The sequence below is a fragment of the Pseudonaja textilis genome, chromosome 2, assembly GCF_049901715.1.
Source record: "Pseudonaja textilis isolate UNSWEBS1 chromosome 2, rPseTex1.2, whole genome shotgun sequence".
NCBI lineage: Eukaryota > Metazoa > Chordata > Lepidosauria > Squamata > Elapidae > Pseudonaja > Pseudonaja textilis.
The window spans coordinates 138,050,227-138,076,279 of record NC_141991.1 but is presented as its reverse complement, the minus strand read 5'-3'; the positions used below and the strand labels follow the sequence as shown (position 1 = coordinate 138,076,279).

The 26,053-nt window shown below is 40.5% G+C and overlaps 1 protein-coding gene across 3 annotated transcripts in view; it reads left to right on the top strand.

Moving 5' to 3' along the window:
* LRP1 (LDL receptor related protein 1) overlaps positions 1-26,053 on the top strand; it is a 311,480-nt gene that overhangs the window by 192,211 nt on the left and 93,216 nt on the right. For all 3 annotated transcript variants that reach the window (XM_087925459.1, XM_026713764.2, XM_026713763.2), the window contains 12 exons: positions 1,290-1,512; positions 3,833-4,022; positions 6,098-6,223; positions 8,849-8,989; positions 10,191-10,316; positions 10,674-10,790; positions 11,500-11,580; positions 14,874-15,041; positions 16,186-16,368; positions 17,850-18,050; positions 18,859-19,104; positions 20,873-21,070. In XM_087925459.1, the coding sequence (XP_087781585.1) occupies positions 1,290-1,512; positions 3,833-4,022; positions 6,098-6,223; positions 8,849-8,989; positions 10,191-10,316; positions 10,674-10,790; positions 11,500-11,580; positions 14,874-15,041; positions 16,186-16,368; positions 17,850-18,050; positions 18,859-19,104; positions 20,873-21,070 (2,000 nt within the window). The remainder of the gene's footprint in view (positions 1-1,289; positions 1,513-3,832; positions 4,023-6,097; positions 6,224-8,848; positions 8,990-10,190; positions 10,317-10,673; positions 10,791-11,499; positions 11,581-14,873; positions 15,042-16,185; positions 16,369-17,849; positions 18,051-18,858; positions 19,105-20,872; positions 21,071-26,053) is intronic.

Genomic DNA, 26,053 nt, shown 5'->3' with positions numbered 1-26,053 from the left:
AAGAAGATTTTCCAAATAATTCTTCTGATTTATTATTTCTTTAGTTGTTAAGACATTAGCTGATTTCAAATGTAAATCCATTGTGACATCCTTTTCCATACCACACTTGTAATTTGGCTTTTTAAAATCCATTTTCAAATCCACATTCCAATCAGTTTCTCTCTTATCCAGTTAAAAAAAAACCACTATTCTTCTATATTCTCTTCTAAACCCATCTTTATAGTATTAGACAATCTTGTGATTTCTGAGTGTATAGTTCCCAAACAGCCTCAATTCCTTCTATAATCAAATATTTTGCTCCACTGTATTATTGAGCCCCTTCTTTAATTGTAATCCTTAGTTCTCTCTGGTTAATTTTCAAAGTCCCTCTTACTGTATGTTTATTTTCCAATCAGGAAAACTTTCCCATGAGAGGATTTCTTATGGTTAATTTCAAAACTTTCATATACTTAAAATAAAATTTGAAAAACCCTACAGGAAATCTTCTTTCAGGTCTACCTAGCCCTATATCCTAGCCTTTAACTTTCCAAAATCAAAATTCTGATCCCCTTTTTGCTCTTTCAAAACCCTTTTCTTGTCATCCTTAAAGCGTTTTTCATCCAGGGTAGAAAGTCTGCCATTGCTTGCCCGGAAGTTACTTCTTCCAAGAAATTTTTAAATGTGCTGCTAGCAATTTTCTTCTTCACTGGATGGAAGAAGGAATAAATGAAGGAGCTATCTTTGTTTTGATACTACCCAGTAAAGAAAATTTACTTGAGGAAGTAGAAGCAAGGACATTGGGGAGAAGAAACTATTTAAAGGATGATGATGATGATATGCATTAATGGTTAACTTTTTTGTTCTGCAACATTTAATGGGCATTCTCTTATGTTTGGAAGATATATTAGTATTCCATGTTTCCACATTTGAGGAACACTGCCTATATGTTATTGTTTTATCTTCTCTTGATAATAAAATCTTGTTCAGTGATTTCAAAGGATGGACAGAATACCCTTGTTTTCTGTATGGCTTTGATACCAGTTTTTCTTACATCGCTTGGAGGTATAGCGAAGCAGACTATCAAGAACTGAACACTGAATCTATGAACAAGGCACAAGTGAAAGAGCTGACCTGGGACTGAACTTTCATTCTTTTGCAAAATGCTTCTCTTGATCAAGTATTTGCAGAGGGTTCTTGAAATCCAAATTTTTAAGAAAATGACTACGGAACAGCTATCTATGGATGAACAAAGGAAGAGTGATTTTTTTAAAACTGCACACACGTTGACTTTCCTGTCTTTTCTCACTTAGATGGATGTACTGGACAGATTGGGAAGAAGACCCAAAGGACAGTAAAAGAGGAAAGATAGAAAAGGCTTGGATGGATGGCACCAACCGCAGTGTCTTCATCACCTCCAAGACTGTGCTGTGGCCCAATGGGCTGAGCCTGGACATTCCCTCTAAGATGTTGTACTGGGTTGATGCTTACTATGACCGGATTGAGACGGTCATGCTGGATGGCACAGAACGCAAGGTCAGTGCCAGTTTTGTCTCTACTTCTGTCCACACTAGTTGTTCTTTCTCATTCTCAATAAGTTTTTGTATGAGCTTTGTTTCTCTCTGGGCTTGAACCCAAATGGAATGATTCTAATAGTTACCAAAATGTTTTTTCTCAGTGCCCTATCGATATCTTTTTAAATGACTGTATCTGTATGCATGCAGTTGAATTGTTGGAGCCACTCACTTTAGGATAGAGGTGTCAAACTCAAGGCCGGCAGGTTGGATCCTGCCCATGGGGTGCTTTGATCTGGCCCATGGGGATGCCCTGGAAACAGTGAAGGACTGGCCTGTGGTGCCTTAGCCAGTGAAAACGGAGTTTGGGAAGCCCTCCTGAGCTCCGTTTTTACTGGCAGAGGGTTGAAGGCGTCCGTCACAGCCGAAAATGGAGCTCAGGAGCCCGTTTTCACTGGCAGAGCACTCAGGCTACTACAGGCACCCCCAACACGAGTGATGTTTCGCTGGCCACTCCCACCCCCTTACCCCCCCCCGAGGTCAAATACAATTGCCCTCAATGAAATCAAGTTTGACACCCCTGCTTCAGGATGAGAGTACAGCTTCCAAAGGAAAAAAAAATGGTTATAGATCGCAAGTACTCAGAGCGAGGAGCAGCAGCAATGAATACATTTTGAAATGGTTTGAACTATGTACAATTGTTAGTATATTTAGGATGGTGGTAATCCTCTGATACCTGTGAAGGGGTTGCTGCTTTATTGGCAACTCTGCTGTGCTGACGCTTGGGGATAAAAAAGGCTCAAATGGGAGAGAAATAAGACAGCACAGGTGCCTGCGATTTTCTCAAGCAACCTGCTCTTCCACACCCCCACACCCTCCAAATTATTCATCCGAAAATTGTAAACAGTTTAAGCATGCTGACTTTTTAATTGCATTTTTATTTGCCGGCTGTTTTGTTCACAGTTGTTAAACACTGGGCTTATGGTTTATGTAAACTTCTACAAATGTTTCCAATATATCAAAAACAATTAAGTCTTAAGAAACATCCCCCTTGCTCAGGCCAATATTTGCCCTGCCTTTAGACCTTTTTTTTTTTACAAGCACAATTAATCTAATTGCTTTTTTTTTTAATGACATACCAGGTACATGTGTGCTTGGCAGGTATTTCAGCAATTTGTAAGCCTTTTATCCAACAAGAAGGAAATGCTGTGGTTTTAGATCACTTGGAAGTCCAGTTAGATCATTGATGTTGCTAGTTTTGGGTAATGGTTAAGGCATCAGGCTGGAAACTAGGAGACTGTGAGTTCTAGTCTTGGTGTAAGTACAAAGCTACTTGGGTGACGTGGGCCAGTTACTTTCTCTCAGCCCTAGGAAAGAGGCAATGGCAAACCACTTCCAAAATCACACTGTCATCATGTGTCGACATTAACTCAAGGACAAAATAAAAATGGGGGAAAATTCTCAAATACGATAAATGTGGCATTAGCCTCACCACTATAATCCCAGCAAAAATTAGAATTGCTGTTACAAAAACATTTGGGTTAGTAGTTTGATTATTTAAAACACAGTTTTTCTTCACTGCAATATTTATTTTTATTTATTGATATCCTGCCTTTATTATTTTTATTAAAAAGTTGAAGGTGTAAACCTATCCAACAAACCTTCCTTCTTTTATTTCCCCCACAACAACAATCCTGGGAGATGAGTTGGACTGAGAGTGACTGGCCCAAGGTCACCAACTAGTTTTCATGCCTAAAGTGGGATTAGAACACAGAGGTTCCAGCTTTCTAGCCTGTTGCCTTAACCACTAGACCAGGGGTGTCAAACGCAATTTCACTGAGGGCTACATCAGGCTTGTGTTTGACCACGGGGGTAGGTGGATGGGCGTGGGCATGGCCAGCTTGATGTCACTCATATCAGGGGCATCTGTGGTGGCCCGAGCGCTTTGCCAGCGAAAACGGGCTCCCGAGCTCCATTTTCGGCTGGGATGGCCTCCTGCAACCCTCTGCCAGTGAAAATGCAGCCCTCCCAAGTTCTGTTTTAGCAGAGGCACCACAGGCTTGTCCGCTGTTTCCAGGACGGCCAGGTGGACCAGATCTAAGCACCCTGTGGGCCGCATCTGGCCCGCGGGCCTTGTGTTTGACACCCCTGCATTAGACCAAACTAGCTCTTCCCCTCTCTCTTTTTCTTTTCTTCTATATATTTATGATCTCCCTCTGTCTTTATCCAACCTTCTCCTATTGCTTTGGCCCTACAGCTGTGCTGTCAAAAAAAATGCATTTTTAAAATGTAGATTATTTGTCTTAAATGTTCTACTTGTGTGTATCTTTCTCCTGCTGCAGGTTGTTTATGATGGAAGTGAATTGAGTCATGCCTTTGGATTGTGCCACTATGACCATTTCCTCTTCTGGACAGAGTACCGAAGTGGTAGCATCTTTCGTTTGGACCAGAAAACCAAGGCTGTGACGCTATTGCGCAATGAACGACCACCGCTTTTTGAGATTCGCATGTACGATGCTCAGCAACAGCAAGGTATTAAACCAAGATGAGCACTTGTCAAAATGTACTTTGCAGAAATTTACAAAGTGAATAGGACCCTGAACGAAAAAATAACCTACCTTAAAAGTGAACTGTAACACACTTTCTCTAGGGATCCGTACAGGGTTCAGAACAGAACTATGGTGCACATCGTGATGCATAGCATGGTATTTGCTGCAGTGCAAAGCTTTATTTTTAGTGGCCACTTGGATTAATGTGCATGTGAGACCAAGAGCATTAGAAGAAAGCCTTGAATTTTTGTTGGAAAAAAGCTATCCATAAATTAAGACATCTTTAATGGTTTCCTTCACATACAGAGAAGTGGGCTCTTGTATTAAAACTCAGATTAATCAGCTGGATCAGAGCTGTTTACTTTTGGGGTCAGCTCTTATGTACAAATGTCAGTAACCATTATGGGTTTAGTATGATAGTGGCACTTGCTAAAACAGAACATACTTTCTACATAAGTCAAGTAAGAACAAATGCTATTCCTTCTCCTTAGGCTTGTGAATGCATTGTGGCAGGTTAAAAATAGTCTGTCTAAACTTAATGCTAGTGCTGAAGGAGACTATTTCTTCATTTTTAATATGATTGTGACCACCCATATTGTTGCTGCTCCTTTTCGTCAAAGACCAGGAAGGAAACAGCATTTTGTTCTTTTACTCTGATGCTTTTAATTTTTCTATTAACGGTGTGAAAAGCTGGATGTTGCTTTGAGAACATTGCAAAGACCTTGCATAGTACCCAAACCTTCTCTTGTCTCATGAAAATGATGCATGGTCCCTTGCAGTTAGATTTGATTTATATGCATTTCCCAGCAGTGTGACCATACGCTCATGAATCGGGAGTGCCTCTGCACCTGGGAAAACATTTAAAAGTAGCAGAGAGAGGAGGGGGGAGGGAGGGAGAGAGAGAGAAAGAGAGAGAGAGAAAGAAAGAGAGAAAGGTGTTTAAAGTGAGGAGAAAGGCAAAAATGCATTGAAACTTAAAAAAAAACTATGGTTGAGAAAAGTCAGCATGCTGATTGTGTGAAACATGCTCTAACATAGGGGTGTCAAACTTGATTGCATTGAGGGCCGCCTCAGGGTTATGTTTGACCTCAGGGGCCCGTGGTGGGTGTGGCCAGCTTGACATCACTTGAGTCGGGGGGCGCCTATGGTGGCCCGAGTGCTCTGAGAGCGAAAACGTGCTCCCAAGCCTCCTACGGTCCTCTGCCAGTGAAAATGAAGCTTGGGGAGGTACGTGCAGCCCCCCCACTTAAAAAACCACTATAGCCACTCTATACATGTAGTACAGTTACTCCTCGCCTTACAACCATTTGTTTAGTGATGGTTCAAAATTACAGTGGCACTAGAAAAAATTCCTTATGACCATTTTTCTCACTTAACCACCGTTTTATAGCATCCTCATGGTCCCATGATCAAAATTCAGATGCTTGGCAACTGATTCATATTTATGATGGTTGGAGTGTCCTGGAGTCATGTGATCCCTTTTTGTGACCTTCAGACAAGCCAACTCAATGGGGAAGCCAGATTCACTTAACAACCGTATTACCAATTTAACAACGGCAGTGATTCACTTAACCCTGGCAAGAACGGTTGTAAAACGGGTCAAAATTCAATTAACAGATGTCTTGCATAATGACATCAATTTTGGGCTCAATTGTGATTGTAAGTTGGGGACTACCAGTATTTGTTGAACTAAGAGCACTTCTATTTTCTTGAGGCTATGAGGAGGAATGGAAAGAAGGACAGGTCCGGGCATGTTGCGATTAAAATCGAAGACTTAGCGGTGACTTGAGCATTATGAATTCTGACTCATGAAAGTTTAGGTGGAAAATGGAATTTATTGGTTTTTAAGCTCCTGCAAAACTCTTTGAGTTGGTCAGGCTATTTGCTGCAAAAGGCAATTTTAATTTATTAATCCTGCTTTGCTTTTCCAGTGCACTTCCAGATCTCTTTTACTTGGGACTGGATCGCACAAGAGCCTTCCAGGCCTTTTCTTTTTCCTTGCTTTTGGCGGGTCTTAGGAAGTTTTTCTCTCATTGCTTCTTCTTGTCAATTTTTTAGTTGGCTCTAACAGTTGCCGGGTGAACAATGGAGGCTGCAGTAGTCTTTGCTTGGCTGTCCCAAATGGCAGACGTTGTGCCTGTGCAGAAGACCAGATTTTGGGACCAGATTCTGTCACTTGCCAAGGTAACAATCCATGTAATAATTCAGTAAATGTGAAAGGAGATAAGAGGTTGCCAGAAGTTCAGCATTCCTAAAAATATAATAATCTGGACTTTAATAGGCAGTATCATTTTATTAAGACCTTCTTGGAGACAAGACTATCCTGTATTGATCATCACAGATGCTTTGAATTCTTCGATGCTCTTGACAGGAACAATATGTGACCTGATTGACATGGGTGACGAAGCCATTACTCTGTCAATTTGCAGCTTTCCACAAATGAAACTGGGGAATATATTTATTTGACGAATATACCCATTTCATCGGACGAGGTTTTCCACCCTTGTTTACACTTTTACAGAAAACATCCAGTACCCATAATAGCCAAACATATTCTTTGTCAGCAAAACTGGAAAGAATGGTTTTGGGTTTGGGTTTTTTTTTTTTTTGCTGAGGCTAGTTACTTTATTGTGATTTCTAAATCAGGTTGCCACATTTTTTCTGCCCCAGCTATGTTACTTTGCAAAACAACCTCCGCATAAATGGAGCTCCCCCCCCCCAATCACTGCCTCTTCCTCCAACAGAAAAGGTTCCTTTGTTTAATTTCTGTATATCAAACTACTGATTAAAGAATGAGGTAAATCTGAAGAGTGCATATGACAAAGCCCCCCGAGCATCCTGCTTACGGGTGCCCTGAACTCCATACTTCTGACATGGACAGCAGAAGAGCCAAATTTTGAAGGCATAGGAGAATGTTTTTTTAAAAAAAACAAGTGGAGGTGGGAGCAGGAGGTCTTCTGGAACCACCTTATATGCAGATGACTTCCTTTGGCTTCCAATTAGTTGGGTTATAGACTCCAATTCTTCAAATGTTACCTACTCGTGGTTTACATATTTAGGAACGCTAGCTATTTAAAGTGTTAAGGGCCTGCCAACAAGCATGTAGCCCTATTTCCACCCACAAAAGAGGTAATTAAAATAAGTAAATCTTAAAATGTAACAGTTGGAAGGAATCTTGAAAATAATCCAATCTGATGTCCAATACTGGAAGTTGCTTCTGCATCCGTAAGTAATTTTGCCCCCAGCCTATAATCTACGTTCTAAACATCTGTGCAAATAGTTTGAATATAAAGTAGGAAATTCTGTGCAAACTGCTGTCTATTCAAGATCTTGCAGGGGTTTGACTCTTATGGAAGGCTCCATGTGTACAGATGTAGCAGGGGAACTCAGTTTTACATTAGCCATACAGCTGCTTTCTCTTGGGGTATAATACTTTTTGTCATGCCTGAATTTATTTTATGTAGATATAAAAGCAAGCAAAAGTTTCTGTACGACGTCATGTTGATAGTGATGTTTCACAAAGCAATTATTTTAAGAACATTCACATTTTCAAACTTGGATACATATAGTAAATTTGTGACTTGTTTTGACATAATACAATCTGTAGGGACTAGTACATATTCATCATTAATATGATCTTTGCATGTTCAAATTCCTAATTCGGGAGGGGGGTGGGTTAGATTTTTATCACACCTTTATTATTTTTATAACTAACTCAAAACAGGCAACATATCTAATACTCTTTTCCTTCCACAACAACAACAACCTGTGAGGTAGCTTGGGGCGAGAGAGTAACTGGTCCAGTATGTCTCAGGCAAGACTAGAACTCACGGCCTCCTGGTTTTTAGGCCAGCCCCTTAACCACAACACCCAACTGGTTTTATGTGGGGTCTGTGAAATTGGAATGTTGGGGTGGAGCATCACCACTGAATGTATTTTGGGGTTTGTAGTACATAACAATTCCATCTTCCTACTTAGAGGGAGTATCTAAAGAGCTGCTGTTACCTAAGAAGGGTAGGTCCAGAGCTCTTATTCCAGTCCAGAAATCAGATTTGGATTGTGGTAGGCAAAAATAGTTCAGATCTACTCTTCCTCCATACATTGCAATACTGCTGTAGTTAGCCTAACATTTGTCCTAACAAAAATTCCTCTCTATTCCTCTCTTTATGCCCACTTGTAGTGGGGAACAGCTGGCCCTTGAAAGAACAAGCCAGCCTTATCTACCCAGAGGTTATCACCTGACTTCCAAGAGCCAATAAAACAAAAGAAGGGGTGGGGTGCGGGATTTGGTCAGAAAGAAGTTGAATCTTTTGGAAAGAGTTGGCTGGAATCCAACTGAGAGGGTTGCCTCAGACTAGGCTGAAAATTGTGCTATTTGGCGTTATAGTCAGAAATGCACCAAGATGGGTATTTTTTCTTTTTTTCTGTGATGTGTGGGTAGAATCTTATTTTCTTTTGGCACTTTTATTAAAATCAACTGGTTGCTTTTTATTACCAACTTTAGCTTTGACTGAGCTACAGAGTCACAAAGTGTTTGGTTGGTTTCTCTTTCTATATTTAGCCACGCGCAGATGGGGTGAGGATTTCCTCTTCAGTCCTCTTCTGACTCTCCAGTGGGATGGTTTGGAAGGGAGAAATCGGTTTATAGTGATTGGCAGCAAATATACCTATTTTTTTTTCCAGTCATTGTCCATTCCATAGGTGCAGGTTACCTCAGAATTGAAGTATCTGACAGGAGGGGTTGGTTCAACTCCAAAGCTGCCTCTTGCTTATTACATAACCACTCTTCTCTTGTTCTTTCTTGTCCAGCCAATCCATCTTACGTTCCACCTCCACAGTGCCAACCTGGGGAATTTGCTTGCAAGAACAGTCGATGTATACAGGAGCGATGGAAATGTGATGGAGACAATGACTGCCTGGACAACAGTGATGAGGCACCCGAACTCTGCCGTATGTATTTGCTTGAGGGACACCAGGGTTCTTGACCATTCCCATCCTCTCATGAGACAGATGCGATAAATCCTTCAGATATATCTAGGCTAGGGTGACTAGGTGTGTCTTGCATCAAACAAAATGGGTTGCATCCAAGGTACAAAATTCTACTGGAATAAGTTGTCCCCAACTTTTCCAGCTTGGCAGCCTGGCACAGGGAGAAAGGGGATGGTTTTGTGTGAGTGGTAGGTGCGTGTGTGTGAGTGCATACAGCTCCATTGGTGCAACTGTAACTGTGCGCACTTGCCTGCCACTTGTATAGCCTAGCTCCAAATGAATCGTGGCCCAGTAGTGGGCTGCAATCCGTGGGTTGTGGACCTGTAATACTCCCAAGAGCTTTTCTGCCCATCTCTGTTCCTTCTGTTGCCTTTTTTCCTGAAACAAATAAAAACAAAGGGCCAAGTTAGTAAAAAATACAGTTTGAATGTAATGATTCAGTCCTTGCCTTCTACTCTTTAGAAGTCTAGTAACTGATGGTTAACATTCCTTTTTCTGAGATCTTTCAATGCCTCTGATGCTTAGAGTAGAAAAGTCTGGCTTAAATCGACCAACTGAATGACCATTGTATACGACAGCTTTTTAGAAAACATTATAGATTGGAAAAATATAAATGAATTTTTATTACCAGAAATTGGATTCCCTGGTTATAGATATGCCTTATTTTGACATGGAATGTAAACGTGTCATACTAAATCAATTATTTCTAGGGATGTGAAGCAGAAAAGGTCCATGTGAGCCTAAGAAAAAGTAGAGCAATTTTTTTATGATTGACAAATTACAGGAAGTACATTCATGCTGGATCCAAATAGCTGTATGTCCATAGTAGTATGGACTTTTCTAGTGCTTCTAGTAAAGCATATCTTAGTGTTATCAATCAAAATCAATCTGAACAAATTTTCTTAAAAAACAAACAAACAAATAGTTGGAAAACGTTGTGAAAACAATAGTGCTATTAAAAAAAGATAGTATAGATTTCCCATAAAATCTCTGAATTTGGCACTACCACAATTGGAAAACTCATTCGAATGTGGCTCAAAGGCTCAAAATTCTTAACTTATCCAAGGGACGAGTTCACTTTGCTATCATACACATAGAAGGAAAGAAGGATCTCATTTTGTGGGATGTCCTAAGATGCCTTCCTTGCTTTGATATTCTGCAGATCAGCACACATGCCCTTCGGACCGCTTCAAATGTGAGAACAATCGTTGCATCCCCAACCGCTGGCTGTGTGATGGGGATAATGATTGCGGCAACAATGAAGATGAATCTAATTCCACATGCTCTGGTAACGGTCGTTTGTTATCCATCTAATTAACTAGATAGTTATCCTTCATTTGATCTTCACGACAACTTTGCAAGTCTATTCTAAGTCATCTAAATGAACCTGTATATCAGACTTCTCCATCTTTCTAGATGTGGTGGAATTACAGCTCAAAATTCTGGATAGTTTCTGCATATCTGCAGAGTGTGTATTTGAATGTGCTGGACAGTTTCAATACAGAACCCGTTTAACTATTTCTATGTCATCTGATATTAACGTTGAGGACGTTTTTCTATCCACCATTAGAATGATTCAAGGAGGTGTGCAATTTTTCTTTTAATGTTTCTGCTGTTATTCACTGCTATTTGCCTGCTCTCCCAGCTCGCACGTGTCCCACCAACCAATTCTCCTGTGCCAGTGGCCGTTGCATCCCTATCTCTTGGACCTGTGACTTGGATGATGATTGCGGGGATCGCTCTGATGAATCAGCCTCATGTGGTGAGTGAGGAAATAGATTCTGGTCTATTACATTTGTAGATGAATTGCTAAGTGAATGGATAGTCATAATCTAGCAGGGGCTTTGTTGTAACAACAACATTACTATAATCACAGTTATGATTATAGTACATAATCTCCAGCCATATGGTCTGAGAGAAGTGTACATTTGAAAGGCTGTGGATTCTTTCATGTGTTTAAAATCCAGGATTTATTTTCTAAAAAGTAGAGCTGTATATTACACATCGCTCTAAAACTGTATCTCCCTCATTCATACATATTTTAGGCAGACATAATTAAATATCTAAACACAAAACTGTCTTTGATTGTATCAGTACCTGGGAAAATCCTAGAAAAGCTAATCAAGCAACAGATTTGAAGGAACTCATTAAAGAGAGATCCTACCCGGAGCTAAGGAGCATGAAAATATTACCACTGGATTGTAGTTTTAATATGATAGAAATTTGGAAGGGGCTGATTATTAAATATGTGGGGATATTTAGAACTGTTTTACAATAATTCCATACACTTTCTGGAGCATAGACCTCCAGGTACCATTTGAAGACCAAGTGAAACCCTCGTCTCCCTGAAAAATCCCTTCCTCCAACTTCATGGCTTGTGATACCACAACAATCTCATCCATTTGTGCTGATACCACCTAACTTCCTGGATATACAATAGCGCCTGCAAATGTCCTTATTTCTTTTTGCAGCCTATCCAACGTGCTTCCCTCTGACCCAGTTTACTTGCCACAATGGCCGCTGCATCAACATCAATTGGAGATGTGACAACGGTAAGTTTATACTGCAAGCAATGTCCTGTGTTGGCTGGAATGGTGAGGTCAGAAACAAAAAGAGTCTATAAATCTCTCCGCAGATTCTTTGGGAAAAGATGGGCTTGGAATTCATTTTCTGTATTTCCCATCTCTGCATGACAATGTTTGCTTTAACATGCTGCCTCTTCATCTTTGTCTGTGTAAAAGTAGCTAGCCCTGTATCATATCTGGGGTCCAGTGAGCTCTTCCTTACATCCCCCAGATCTCCCTATCTAGAGGGAAGTAATGCAAGCAGCAAGCTTCACATCTTGACATGAGATCTTCTTAGCTATGCCACTCTAGATTTTCTGTTAGGGTTGAATATGCAGATTCTTGTTTCATCCCAAAGTACAATATATTCCTTAGGTTGGAAAGTCAACTTTTGTTTGGCCCACGGGAAGTTTAGCAGGCAAGCCCTTCGACTGTGGCTTATTTCAAGATCTCTTCTGCTCATTAATCACATTGTGTAATCACACTTGTCCAAAAATGTTAGGACTTAGAATACCCTGTCAAAAGATCTGGGTTAATGAAAATGAAGATTAGGTGTCTCCACATCCTCCCACACCTTCCTTGAAGAAAGCTAGATTTTGCCCTAAGCTTGGAGTTTAAGGGCAGGTACAGAATTAAATAGCCAAATTTTGTCTAGATTACCAAATTGCAGGGGGGACACCTGTAATTTTCCACCAAGATGTTAGTGAGGTGGAAGGCATCTTTTTCGAATATTAAGTTGGCTGTGGAATTGCTGCTAGTTCTTTTGTTGTTGTTTTTAAATTGTCCTTTAGAGGAAGAAATTGTAGCTCGGTTCCTTTCCCCATTACATTTTTATAAGTCAAAAAGTAAAGTAAAAAAGATTGATGCTTGTTTGCCTTCTATGGAGGCTGAGATTGTACATTAGTAACCAGCTATGATTTTGATGAAATGTGAGTCACGAATCTGACTTGATTAAGAACTTATTTTAAACTTCCTGGTTTGTATGAGCCACTTCACTTTGCACAAATCAGACCTGAGCACATTTACATGGCTTAATGTTGTCAACTTTCAATTCTGATTTTGAAGTAGAGGATGAAAATTAAAGAATTTAGAGTATCCCTCAGGAGAGTAAGGTGGGTTGCCCTCCTGATCTCTTTTCTCCTGTTGAGAGTTAAAAAAGTGACATGGATTCTGTCTCATTCCCCTTCTGTGTTTGACGTTACTCTCTTGATGCCCTTCCTCCTTTCCCCTCTGCATGTTCTATTCTTTGGATGCCAATTTGTCTCCCATTTCATATTTAATTTCTAGTTTCCTGTTGTCTTTTTGTTTGTGTGTGTTGATAGGGTGGGTTCACATGTGTTCACCATGCCCACTCTCCTGTCTTTTCTGGTTGGTTTCTGTGTTTCAGAAAAGGATTGTGGGGATGGCTCTGACGAAAAGAATTGTCCAAAAGGCAACGGTTAGTGCATAGATCAACATGCACCTCACCCCTCCTGTACTCCTTGATTCCCCCACAAAAAGCGGTCACTTGTGCAGTTTCAGTCCCTGCAAAGACTTAGTACTTCCTGTCTTTGTTTGGAGGAGGCTTTGAGTACCGATAAATCTCATTAGATGGGCAGGAAGACCATTCTGGAGCTTGCTTGTCCCATAGGTGTTCATTGTCCCACATTTCCCATAGTTTGAAGGCCGCCAGACAATGTTGCTGCTTTTTGCCTTAAGGTCCAAAGGGTTTCTAACTTAAAAGGAACTCCTGAGCCAGAAACATATGCCATATGTATATGTGTTCAAACATATACCAGTCCCTTGCTTCTCAGCAAGGATGCCTATAGACAGCATCCAGAACCTCCTAGAACAAGTTGTGGGAAGGTTAAGAAAATAGACTCTTACGATTTGGAGGAGGTGTGGTTTGAAATATCTTTGCATAGAACAGGGGTCTTCAAACTTGACAGCTTTAAGACTTGTGGAGTTCAATTCCCAGAATTCCTCCTCTAGTCATGTTAGCTCAGGAATTCTGGGAGTTGAAGTCCACAAGTCTTAAACTTGCCAAGCTTGAAGACCCTTGCCTTAGAACAGAGGTGGGCAACTATGGCCCCTTTATGACTTGTGGACTTCAACTCCCAAAATTCCTGAACTAGCATGGCTTGCTCAGGAATTCTGGGAGTTGAAGTCCATAATTCATAAAAGGGCCATAGTTGCCCACCCCTGCCTTAGAAGGAGCTGTTGCAAGGTGCAGTGGTTAGAATGCAGTACTGCAGGCTAACTCTGCCCACTGCTAGGAGTTCGATCTTGACCAGCTCAAGGTTGACTCAACTTTCCATCCTTCCAAGATTGGTAAAATGAGCACACAGATTGTTGGGGGCAATATACTGACTTTGTAAACCACTTAGAGAGGGCTGTAAGGTACTATAAAGCGATATATAAGTCTAAGTGCTATTTCTATTTCATGGCTTCCATAGCATTTGAAACAACAGTGCATCAGATTAGATGTGCCGATAAAGCTAATTGAGTTAAAAAGAATGCTTCTTTTGAATCTCTCTGTTTGGAAAAGGTCCAGTAAGCTCAAGAGCAATGCAAGTTGCCAAAACCAAGTAGTAGCAGGAGCAGTCTTGTTCACTAGTTTTGCTAAAGGCAAAATAAAACCCAACAATGCAAAGATAAATAGTAATAACTTGATTCATCAGCACACTTATCCATAAATTGCTAACTGCTAAATAAATAATCTATAAATTATTTTCTCTATCAGTGTCTGTTCTTACTCAGAAACAGACATTTCAAAGAAACAAGAACTTCCCAGATCCAGGATAGTGCACATGTGCAGAGATGCCTATGTACGGATGGGCATTGTTTTGAATTTCAAGAAATACACACATTGAATTGATCCCGGAATCCAATAATGTGATAGATTCCTTTCACTTCACCCACTCTCCTTCCCCCATGGTGCATGTGATGATCTATGCAGTTTCTGTGTTTTCTTTATAAATTTTGTTGCTATTCTTGTTGCTGTTATTATTGTTTAGTGGCTTCTTTAGTGGTAAAAGCTCTTGGGGCAATGCATAAGCACATAAGCATGTTTGGCTACAATATGCATGGGGTAGAAAGGTACCATTTATGCAGGCTTTGGGGAAGTGGGTAACCCAAGACAGTGGATGCATTGCTGCCTTCTCGACTTTCTAGCAGCCTATCAGCTAAAGGAAGTCTGCATCTAGCTCAGAAGAGGAATGGGGTGGGGGAATGCATGGAAGGGTTGTGTTTGCTCCCTAGAACCCTATAGACTGCCCTTCTCCCCCATTTCTTGTTTCCAGACAACGACTGTGGGGACAACAGTGATGAAGCTGGCTGCAGCCATTCTTGCTCCAGCAACCAGTTCAAATGCAACAGCGGGCGCTGCATTCCTGTCCATTGGACCTGCGATGGGGACAATGACTGCGGGGACTACAGTGATGAGACTCATGCCAACTGCACCAATCTGGGTGAGAATAATGCATGTTTGGAATGGCTTCTACATGGCACCAGCAACCTCTAACATCTGCCCTGAAAAAAATGCTACACGGAGCAGATAACACTCTGCTCCATTAAAGCTTTCTGTCTATTGTCCCATTTTAAGATTTATCCTCTTTTTTTCATTTTGAATACATTATTGGTGGGTTTTGTGGTCTGTATTTTAAAATGTATAGTAGTAAGGTGAAAGTTAAAAAGTAGGGTTGTTCTTACAGTAGTGTTCAGTGAACAAAAATGACTTCAGGGTCATTTGTGGCTTTTCCATAGAAGATGTACAGATCTGTAGAAATATGTATCTGAAAATATTTTACCCATAGCATATGTGAGGTTTGAATTGACTGGTGCGGTGGCCTGGAGGTGAAGCTCTCGCCTTGCAATCAGGAGGCTGTGAGTTTGATCCTAGGTAGTAGCAAATATTTCTCTCTCTGGGCTCCATGAGAATATATCTGCTGAACAAAACTCCGCATTGGTGACAGGAAGGGCACCCAGCCAGTAAACACTCAGCTCCATTCAGTTGCCCGGACCCCACCCCACAAGGGATTATGGGGTCATTCAAAGAAGATGATATGTGAAGTTTGAATTATTTTTCATTGGTACAAAATGCAAGATATTGTTGAAAAATTTGCAGCACTAGGCCTCATAAACCCACTTATGTACCAGGAAATGCTTTCTTTTCCCCTGGTTATGGATGTTGGTCTGGAATTGTTGTGGCATTTCTGGATTAATCTCCCATGTGCCCTCTGGAAACCAAAAGATCCATTTAGCGTCTGGGACAGAGTGTTCTAATAGATTCATCTTTCCTATGGGGAAAAGGAGGCACTAGTTAATTCCACTGCAATCAGGCGGTAATCTGATCAGGCTAAAGAATAAAGGTGCTAATGATGTGTACCTTCAGATCACATACAAACCTAATCTAATGTGTGGCTTCCTACATGGGTACAAAAAGTGGTGAAAATTAATATGGCATGTCTGAAAACCATGTCCATTTGATAGAGCATCTCTACCCTGATATGCCATGCAAGGTTTTTTTCCTTTTAGCAGTGCTTTGATAGTGTCCAGCTCTAGTCATCAGTACTGCCCCAATTTAACATGCTATCTCCTTTCTTCCTCCTGCAGCTACCCGCCCGCCTGGAGGCTGCCATACAGATGAGTTCCAATGCCGACTGGATGCCCTCTGCATTCCCATGCGCTGGCACTGCGATGGCGACACTGACTGCATGGACTCTAGTGATGAGAAGAACTGTGAGGGTGTCACTCATGTCTGTGATCCAAATGTGAAGTTTGGCTGCAAGGATTCTGGTAAATTGCATTGCATTATAGGGATGAAAGATGCAGTTAGATTATTGCGCACATCTAGCCCGCTTTAATGTAAAAACTCAGTGGTGTTCAGAACTTATTAAAAATAAGTGTGATGTAATGAATAGCAGCCTTTTCAGACAATGGACCTTTGTTGTGCTGGTATGAGCATTAATAAACCTAAATTAAAAGAGATATCACATGAGAATAGCGATATAGCAAGTTTTTTGGCATTGGCTTCTAAAATTGTGGCAGATTTCGTGTAATCTTACAGATTTGGATAATCTTTAATTAAAAGAGATATCACATGGGAATCAACAGAATGTCACAGATTCCATCTTCTGGGTGCTGGACTGTGATGAAGTTCCACATTACCCAGTATAATTACCCTTCAGCCATTTTTGCTCACACATGTTTATTATGGCAGCAACTGTTTATTTAAAAAAAAAAAGTTGAGATAAAAATGTAATTACTGAAGCTTGGCCCAAGCTGTGTGTGGTTCACTGTGATTTGCAAGGTCTCATTGTCCTAATTGTGAACGAAGAAGATCTAAATAAAAGAAATATCTGTGGGGCCTTTGGAGCTCTCTTAGCTTGGTTGTTTTCTTGCTAGCACTGACAATGTTGCCTAGTCTGCAAGAAAACAACCAAGCTCAGAGAACACCAAAGACATCACATTTCAACCCTACAAATATTCTCCTTTATTGGAAAAGAAGTATTTGCCTACACTCAAGATATTTTTCCTCTGTCCCCAGTTTTGTTAAAGAAGTAACTCAACAAGAAGCTCCACATTTCTCATTTTTAAATAAAAAAATCTAACATGAATTATGTACTTCTCATTCTCTTCAAAGTTTATATTATTTTGTATTATCATAATTGCTGCAATACTGTCCCTGAACAAGAGTAGTTGTGTGCATACCAAAACATGCACATCACATAGGTCACTTGACAAACAAAAGCCACACACCAGTTGACTTCTTTGTATTACGCAATACAGGTCAAACAACAGCTGGTGTATATGACCTTGTTTATTCTTTGGCCCTTAGAATCTTTTACTAACCCAGAGAAACAGAATTCTGTAGTTCTGAGAGCTTTTTCAGCGTGCTTGTTCTTCTTGGAAGCAGAGGAGAGTGGGATGTAAGAAAACAATACGTTGCTGTTCGAGAAATTGTGAAGATTACAGCTGGACCTACTCCCGAGATTTTATTTTTGTTTTATACTCTTTTTCTTCTCTGATTTCCTGATTACTGCTTTGTGAGTTAAAGGAGCCCAATTGGGGAATATATGGTTAAAAAAAGGGTGTGGGAATCAGTCCTCAAAAAGAGAACAAGACACTGCCTCCCCAGTATACATTTAGAGGAAATTCTAGATTTTCTTTTTCCACCTTTCTCATTTGTGTTTCTTAAGGAATTTTAAAAATTATATAATATCATGTATATGTTAAAAAGATTAAGTGCTCTTCATTTTGTCTCCATTCCTTTCCAGCACGGTGTATCAGCAAAGCTTGGGTATGCGATGGAGACAATGATTGTGAGGACAATTCTGATGAAGAGAATTGTGAGTCTTTGGTGTGCAAGCCACCCTCCCACACATGTGCCAATACAACATCTATCTGCCTCCCTCCTGAGAAACTGTGTGATGGAAATGATGACTGCGGGGATGGGTCTGATGAAGGGCAACTGTGTGGTGAGTGTCAGGAACAAGGAACAAATTATTCGGTCTTATGTCAATGTTGTCCTTTCTCTAAATGATCTTTTCCAACTTACTGTCTTCTCAGGAACTTTGGAGAATAGCTCCCAGAATCCCTGGTGAATATAGCTCTAGGCCACTGCATATTTTAAAGACTGCTGAGGAGTTAACCTCCATTTTTTCCTAAGTTAAGGACATCTTGTTCATCTCTTGTGAAAAGTGATAGCCACAAAAATATATTGCAGGAGATGTAAATATTGGATAGGCCTTGTTTGCTTGTTTATGCCTAATGTATGAGCATGAATAGATACTGTTTTAATCCGTTTGAAGAAACAAGGCAAACATCATAGTTAAAGCTAATATGGAGGCCTATAAATCTTGCTAGTAAACAGTGAGTGAATTGTTTGGATATTACACAGTTTAATGAGTTAGAAAGTTCAAGACCGTTGCTCTCATTAGTCAAAATGAGGCCATTGATGCTGTGGAATGAGTAGTAGGAAACAATTTTTGGACGAGGGATTATTATTTAAACTCTTACTTACAAATAAATGTGCAGTGGAAGATGCTTATTCCATCCTCATGGTAGTAAATTTCGAGGGACTTGCTTTTGTACATGGAATGCAAGAGACATCAGTTAATTCATTGGAGGACTGAGAAATTGGACCCAAAGGTTCATTGTGGTTGTGAAGTGGTAGGGAGCTTGTTTTCGCTGGGAAATGGTATTCAGCAATTGTTTGTGGACAATTTGAGCCAGTAGCTTGAATTTCTCCCCATCGTTTTCTGTGCTCTTTCTGATGTCATCCAGATCTTTGCTCTCTGAGCAACGGGGGCTGCAGCCACAACTGTACAGTAGCACCAGGTGAGGGCATTGCCTGCTCGTGCCCCCTAGGAATGGAGCTTGGTGCCGATAACAAGACCTGCCAGATCCAGAGCTACTGTGCCAAGCGCCTCAAGTGTAGTCAAAAGTGTGAGCAGTTCAAGTACAACGTGAAGTGCTCTTGCTATGAAGGATGGATGCTGGAGTCCGATGGTGAGAGCTGCCGCAGTTTGGGTAAGTCCTCAGTGAGTTTTGTCTGCTTCAGAGCGATGTATTGGACTCATTGAAAGGCAGCGGTAGTGGAGATCCGGTTTTCAAAATCTATGAAGAAGTGGGCCTGCACAGTGTATTAAGTTAGCAAATATAAATTAAATGGGATAACACTTCACCCATAAAATGACAAGCGTGCTCTTAGCATCTTAGAAATAAAACCATCTTGGCTTGTATTTGTGTAAGCACATGCTTTTAAATATCTGTTCATCAGAATCATACTTGATCTTTTTAGAAATATGTTTTTAAAAGAACATTCACCCACAACCGTTACTTTATAATATGTAAAATCATCCCTTCATCTGGAGGAAGATTGCTTTAAAGAGTATTCTGGCCAGTACTTCAGTCAGTTTGGATGCACAGCTCTTTTCAGAGTTGAGGAAGAGATACGTCCTTTGTTTCTCTTCATCAAAATATTCCCCTTCTGGACAATAATCGCTAAACATCTGGCTTTGGTCATCAGAAAAAAAATTCCTCTTGACACTCTTCCCTACAGATTTATGTAGAGGGTCTAAACAGGTGTTACAAGGAGTCTTGGCTTTGTTCTCGAAGACGTCACTTCTCATAATAGGTTGAGGGGTTGATTCTTGGGGGCATGTGGGGTGGATTCACTGTGATTCTTCTACTATTCTTGTCGGTTTAAAATGAATTGCTTGTGAAACTGTAGGCCAGAGATGCTTTCACAAGAATATATGTCTCCTATATGAGCCCCTTATGGGGAATAATAGGATGAACTGAGAAGATTCACTTTAATGAAGAACTGATCCAAAACCTGAGTGCTGGACTGCATCCAGAATTTGGCTCAAATGGTAAAAAGTATGCTATGAAGAAAAGCTTTAGAAGAGGACATCTTTAGAAGAAAAGGGCAGGGGACTACATGGAGCTCACTGGGGCTTTTTCTGCAGGATACCCAATCCACAGATACCTCTCCTCCCTATTCCATCCCTCTGGAAAAATAGCAAGGCCAAAATCGTAATGACGGATGGAGTGTGGACTAGGTCCCTTGAATAATCTGTTTTGTATGTGAGAAGAGTCGTACGTCAGTCTAAGGTTCTTGCCTTTTTGGAAAACTGAATGGGAAAGAGACCAAAAGCGGGAAACTGAATGGGAAAGAGACCAAAAGTTAGCAGGAAGGGAGGGGAAATCCAGCTTGGTGTTTTCCGGCAGTCAAGAAACACAGCAGTGTTCCTGTCCTTTAGGGATGTGCCTCATTCTGCCATGTTGCCGCTGGCAGGCAAAAGAAAGACAGTTCTGTTCGCAGGGCTCCAGGGAAGGCTGGAAGAGGGAGAATTTTAAAAAGATGCAATGTTGTTCAGTTGCAGCATAGCATTCATTCCCTCTTACATGAAGAAGGGGAGGCTCATGCTAGAGCTTTGGACCTTTGCCTGTGGGAATCATCGTCCACAGATTACCTTGTGACATGAATAAGTACTGGGATAAGGAGCCCTTGTCCATATTTCGGAGATTATTATTAATAATTTATAACGATTTATGGCAGTGGTTATGTTCATTAAAATCCCAGCCCTGACTGTCTTGGCAGAACAGAGATGAATAGAATTGAAAAGGCAAAAATGATTTTAAAACTCAGACGTCAGAAAGGTAATTCGTTCCAAATCTTCCTTCAAATGAAAGTGTTTGCTGCGGGAGCCCTCTCAAGAGAGATGCTCCTGGGTTTGAAGATCAGGAAAAATATAATAGCAGCAGCAATCAACATTCCTCTCTCCATTTTTAGACCCGTTTAAGCCTTTCATCATCTTCTCCAATCGCCATGAGATCCGGCGTATTGACTTACACAAGGGAGATTACAGCGTCTTAGTGCCTGGCTTGAGAAACACCATTGCCTTGGACTTTCATCTGAATCAGAGCTCCCTCTATTGGACTGATGTGGTAGAAGACAAGATATACCGGGGAAAATTGCATGAAAACGGAGGTGAGTACAGAGTGGCTTCGGGCCAGTCACTCTCTCTGAGCCCTAGGGAAAGGACAATGGCAGACCATTTTCAAAAATATTATCAAGAAAATTTTCCAGGCGGTCACCAGAGTTATCAAAGACTGACTCAAGGGCACATATGCATCCGTGGTGGGATTCAAATTTTTTTACTACCGGTTCTGTAGATGTGGCTTGGTGGGCGTTGCAGGGGAAGGATACTGTAAAATCTCCAGTCAGAGGCGGGATTTGCTGGTTCTCTGAACTACTCAAAATTTCCGCTACCGGTTCTCCAGAACTGGTCAGAACCTGCTGAATACCCACCTCTGATATGGATGCACCTATACACAGATGTGGCTGCTGTAGAATGGTGCTTTTTTCCCCAAAATATTTCCCCCCCAGAAAGTTTATACTTTTAAAATATGATGTGCTCACAGTCCATTCTTACCAGGACAGTTGGCTTCCTTCTCAATCTTTTATTCACAGAGGGAGCCACAATAAAGAAATGAATTGTGCTTAAGTTTGTTCTGCTGTTATCAGTGTTGTAGTTGTTGTACAATGTTTATTAAAGAGTTTTCAAAGCTGTTCAAACCTTTAAAAGTGATTGGAGGGTGTGTGTGTGTGTGTGTGTGTGTGTGTGTGTACATACATACATACATACATATGGGCCATTGGAATTGGTTAAACATTACTGAAGCTTTTTAGAGCTACTGTGCTTTTAAAAGCTTTATTTGCTTCCTGTCTAGCACAGCTGATGAATTACTTCTTTGTTGGTGAAGTTCTTTGCAGTTGATTATTTTAATTAAGGGTCTCTTTATTTTTATTTTCATTGCAAATGGAAATAAAGCTTTGGCATTATTTTTTAAATTTTTTACATTTATTATTATTATTTAAAGAAAAGAAGCTTGATGAAGGGGCAATTTTGACCAAAGCAACAACAGAGGCTGCTTAAACCTTTTGTTATTGACAAATTTTCAGTTCTAGATTGGGCTACGTAATTCATGTGTACGTTTGTGTAGATAATCACATGTCTTTTTTAAAAATGCTTTTGGAGAGAAAATGTACATAGCAATCAAAAAGTATTTTCCCTGTGTTAAGGAGACAGCATCTTTCTTAGCAGGAAAGCTGAGATAAAGTGACAGTCTTGTAGGAGGTGTTCCCTCCTTTGAGCATCTGTACAGTTTGTTGGTGGAAAGTGGGCACATCTCACCTCACCTGAACTGTCAGTTCTGGAGAATGGGGCCCTGTCTCTTAACGTGACTCATAGAGCTGAGGGAGAGAAGGAATAACTGTCTCATCTCTCTGTTGATCAGCGAAAGAGCAAAAACTGAGCAATATCAATCCTTCCATCATAGTTCAGACAAGCCAGAACTTACTCCTTTGCTCAATGAGTGCCTTAGTCTAGTCCGCAAACCATTGAGTGTTTTCACCCCTTAAGATACATAGGATAAATCCAGGGGTGGGCTGATACCGGTAGCTAATTTTATGGCCGGTTTGGCGAACTGGAAAATCCCACCCCTGGCTAGCCCTGCCCACCCCACCTCACCCCTTCCAGGAGTCCTCACACGGCCCGTTTTGGATCCTAGGTAAGTACAGGGCCTGCGTGGAGGCTCCAGGAGGGCCAAAAATGGGCCTTCCGGAAGCTCTGGAAGGCCGAAAACAGGCCCTGTTTCTGGCCTCCAGAAAGTCTCCAGAGTCTGGGGAGGCAGTTTTCGCCCTCCTGGAGGATCGAGAAAAGCCTCGGGAGCCTGGGGGAGGGTGAAAAACAGGCCTCCCCCTGCCGTGGTGCAGGCCACCAATGCAGCATCCCAGGGTTACATGATCAAGATTCAGATGCTTGGCTACTGGTTTATGTGTGATGGTTGCAATGTCATGTAATCAACCTTTTGCAACCTTTTGACGAGCAAAGTCAATGGGGAAGCTAGATTCACTTAACAACCATGTTAGTAGCTTAACAACTACAGTGATTCACTTAACAACTGTAGCAAGAAAGCTTGTAAAATGGGGCAAAATTCAGTTAGCAACTGTCTTAGCAACATACATTTTGGGCTCAATTGTGGCTGTAAGTCAAATATTGTAATGGTATTTGTTGAACTAAAAGCACTTATATTTTCTCATGGTTATGAGGAGGAATGCAAAGAAGGACAGGTCATAAGTCATATATTCTTAAGTTTTCGCGGGTACTTATATGTTAGCTACAACTTTAAAAGCACAACTACAATGACGTGGGAAAATACCTGAACAAAGCTGAATACCATATATCTATATATCTATCTCTCTATCTCTCTATCTATCTATCTAAATTTTATTTGGGCTTTCATGAAACATAATACAAATAAGCATCTTTTTTTGAGAATAGCATGATCCCAGGTTATCACTTCACCATACAGACACAAACTCAATTTCATATTCGTCTTTGTGTTCTATTCCATATCTTATTGCTATTTTGACATTTTCACCATAATTTTTCTCCTCCCTTAGTTTTCTCAACTTTGTTTTTAATTATCTCATACCTGTCTAAATTCAATTATATATCTTTTTCTAATCATTTTTAATATCTTTCTAATCATATCTGTACTTCTGATAGTTTGCCTCCTTGGTTTTATTTTGTGGTTTATTTACCATTTGGCACAGCTGTTGTTCAGCATTTTATTTTGGATTTTGAAATCCATGTTCCTGTTTCTTTTTAAAAGTTGAGATCAATTCAGGACAGTAATGTGAGTAACATAAGGGTGGAGTCACTGCGTACTTTGCATAGCAGCCATGGATTGGGAAAATGAGGAGGAACAAAAACTTGTTAACATAAAGTCTAGGGCTCATTGCTTCACTAAATTTAGATAAAGGGAAATGAAACTTTGCTTTGCGACTATACTTTGCTTGGAAATGAGGGATAGAAATTTGTTTTGACTGATGTAGGAGATGCCCAATTGTGCATATATAGCTCCTGCTTAAGCAAGATAAAAAAAATATTCTTTAACGTAGTTCTGGGGAAGAGGCTTGACCTTTGCTACATTTGTGGTCAGGGTGCTTCCATTGAGAGCTAGCCGTCCATTAAGTAAGCTGAGGTATTGGAAATCAAATCCCAAACGGTCACATTATTAAACAATTGCCAGCTTCTTGCATTATAATAAGCTCTTTGCTGGCTCTAGAAGAGTAAATAAATAGATAGCTAGCAGACTGAGCCCCAGTGATGAAGAACAAATGCTCCTGGGGGTGATTAGATTAGCATTTCTAATCTGTGTGTAGTAATTGAAAGCCAGTTAACTCAAAGCACAGCAGGCCTTCAGTTTCAATCCATGAGATGTTGCCCTCAAATGAAGCAGATGCGTGTGGCTAACCATATGGCAGCTACAGGATCCTCTTCACTAGGATTCTTGGGAAGGAAGGATCTTACAAATGTTATCTTTAAAATCCTTTGAAGTAATTATTGTAATCACCACTGCAAAACCTTGTTTAACCAACAGTCTCAAAGTGTTATAATAAGCACTTTGTCAAATTCCCTAGGATGCATTTCCTTCCACTGACAGAAAAATGTGGAGGTGCTAGTAACTCTGTCCATCACTACCTTTGTCATAATTTGTGCAGTGCTGAACTATCCATTACACTGACCCTTTATTGTGAACCCCAAATAGTTCGTAAGTGGGAATCTGGATCACGTATTTTAATGAAGATGTTCTTGTGTTTTGAAAACATCAATGAAATCATTCTCTCCTTTTCTGAGTAACTGTCTTTTAAGAAGAGGTAATCTTTGGTTAATGACCATTCATTCAGCAACCATTTGAAATTACGAAGGCGCTGAACAAGGAGACTTGGCTGGCCCATAAAGTTGTGACTGTCACAGCAGTCACATTGATCATAATTCAAGCATTCAGCAGCTGACTCACAATTATAATAGTTGCAGTGCGCTACAGTCCCACCATTGTGATTTGTGACCTTCACTGCCAGTTTCCAAGAAGCAGAAGCAATGAGGAAGCCAACAGGAGGCCACAGATAGTAATCACATGAAATCACACTTAACAGCCGCTGGAGGCATTACTGTCATAAATGGTTATAGTCACATGATGTCAAGCTTCATGTCCACGGCACTTAACAATGGAGTTCTCAGTCCCAATAACTATTAACTGAGGATTACCTGTAAATCAGTCTATAAGTCCTTCAGGAAAAGCTGAAATGTGAAAAGGGCTTGAGATACCTTCAAAATAAACCAGTCTGTCCTTCCCTTTCTGCATTTCTACCATCAGAAATAGCAGTGTTCAATCCCTGTTAAATGATACCTTCTTTCTTTTAAATGTTGACATTATGTTAGAGTTAATTAGCATTCCCAGAGCTTCCCTAAATGGTAATTACAGCCTAGCAACTGTTTCAGCAAAGAACAGGGCCTAACCTGATTAATGCCTCAACAGAGCTGGTGATGGGGCACTGGGTGATCAAGGAATTGCAGAATGCCAGGATGGCCTCTAGTGTGTCCCAACTAAAGGATTTTCTGCCCCTTCTCCCTACGGAGTTTCATAAGAAGACAGTTCATTAGAATTGAAATCACTTGGAGTTTGATTGTTTCTTGCAAAAAAACAAAACTTTGTTCTCAATAAAGCCATTTAAAATTGAAATTAGTTTTCTAGATATCTTTATTTTAAAACCTAAAATTAGGAATCCTTTGACTTGTCCAGAGATTAAAGTTATAAATGAGGCCAGAAATGAGATTTTACCATATTGGGATCAGGACAAATTTGCAAGAGGGCGCTTGATTTCCGTACATTTTTAGTTTAAATTCTTAACTGTTAGTGTAGCCAAAATTAAATGAGGTGTAGTATGTAACTATAGCCTATATCTAAATAAAAGATACCAGATATCTTGGAAGAATTCCTATTTTACCCAATGAAAAAAGGAAACATGCTGAAAATGACTGAGCTAATTCTCCTGGAGGCTCTTCGGAGTGAATTCAGCTACATGTATTCTGCTTTAATAACTCCAGCAATTTAGCAAAAG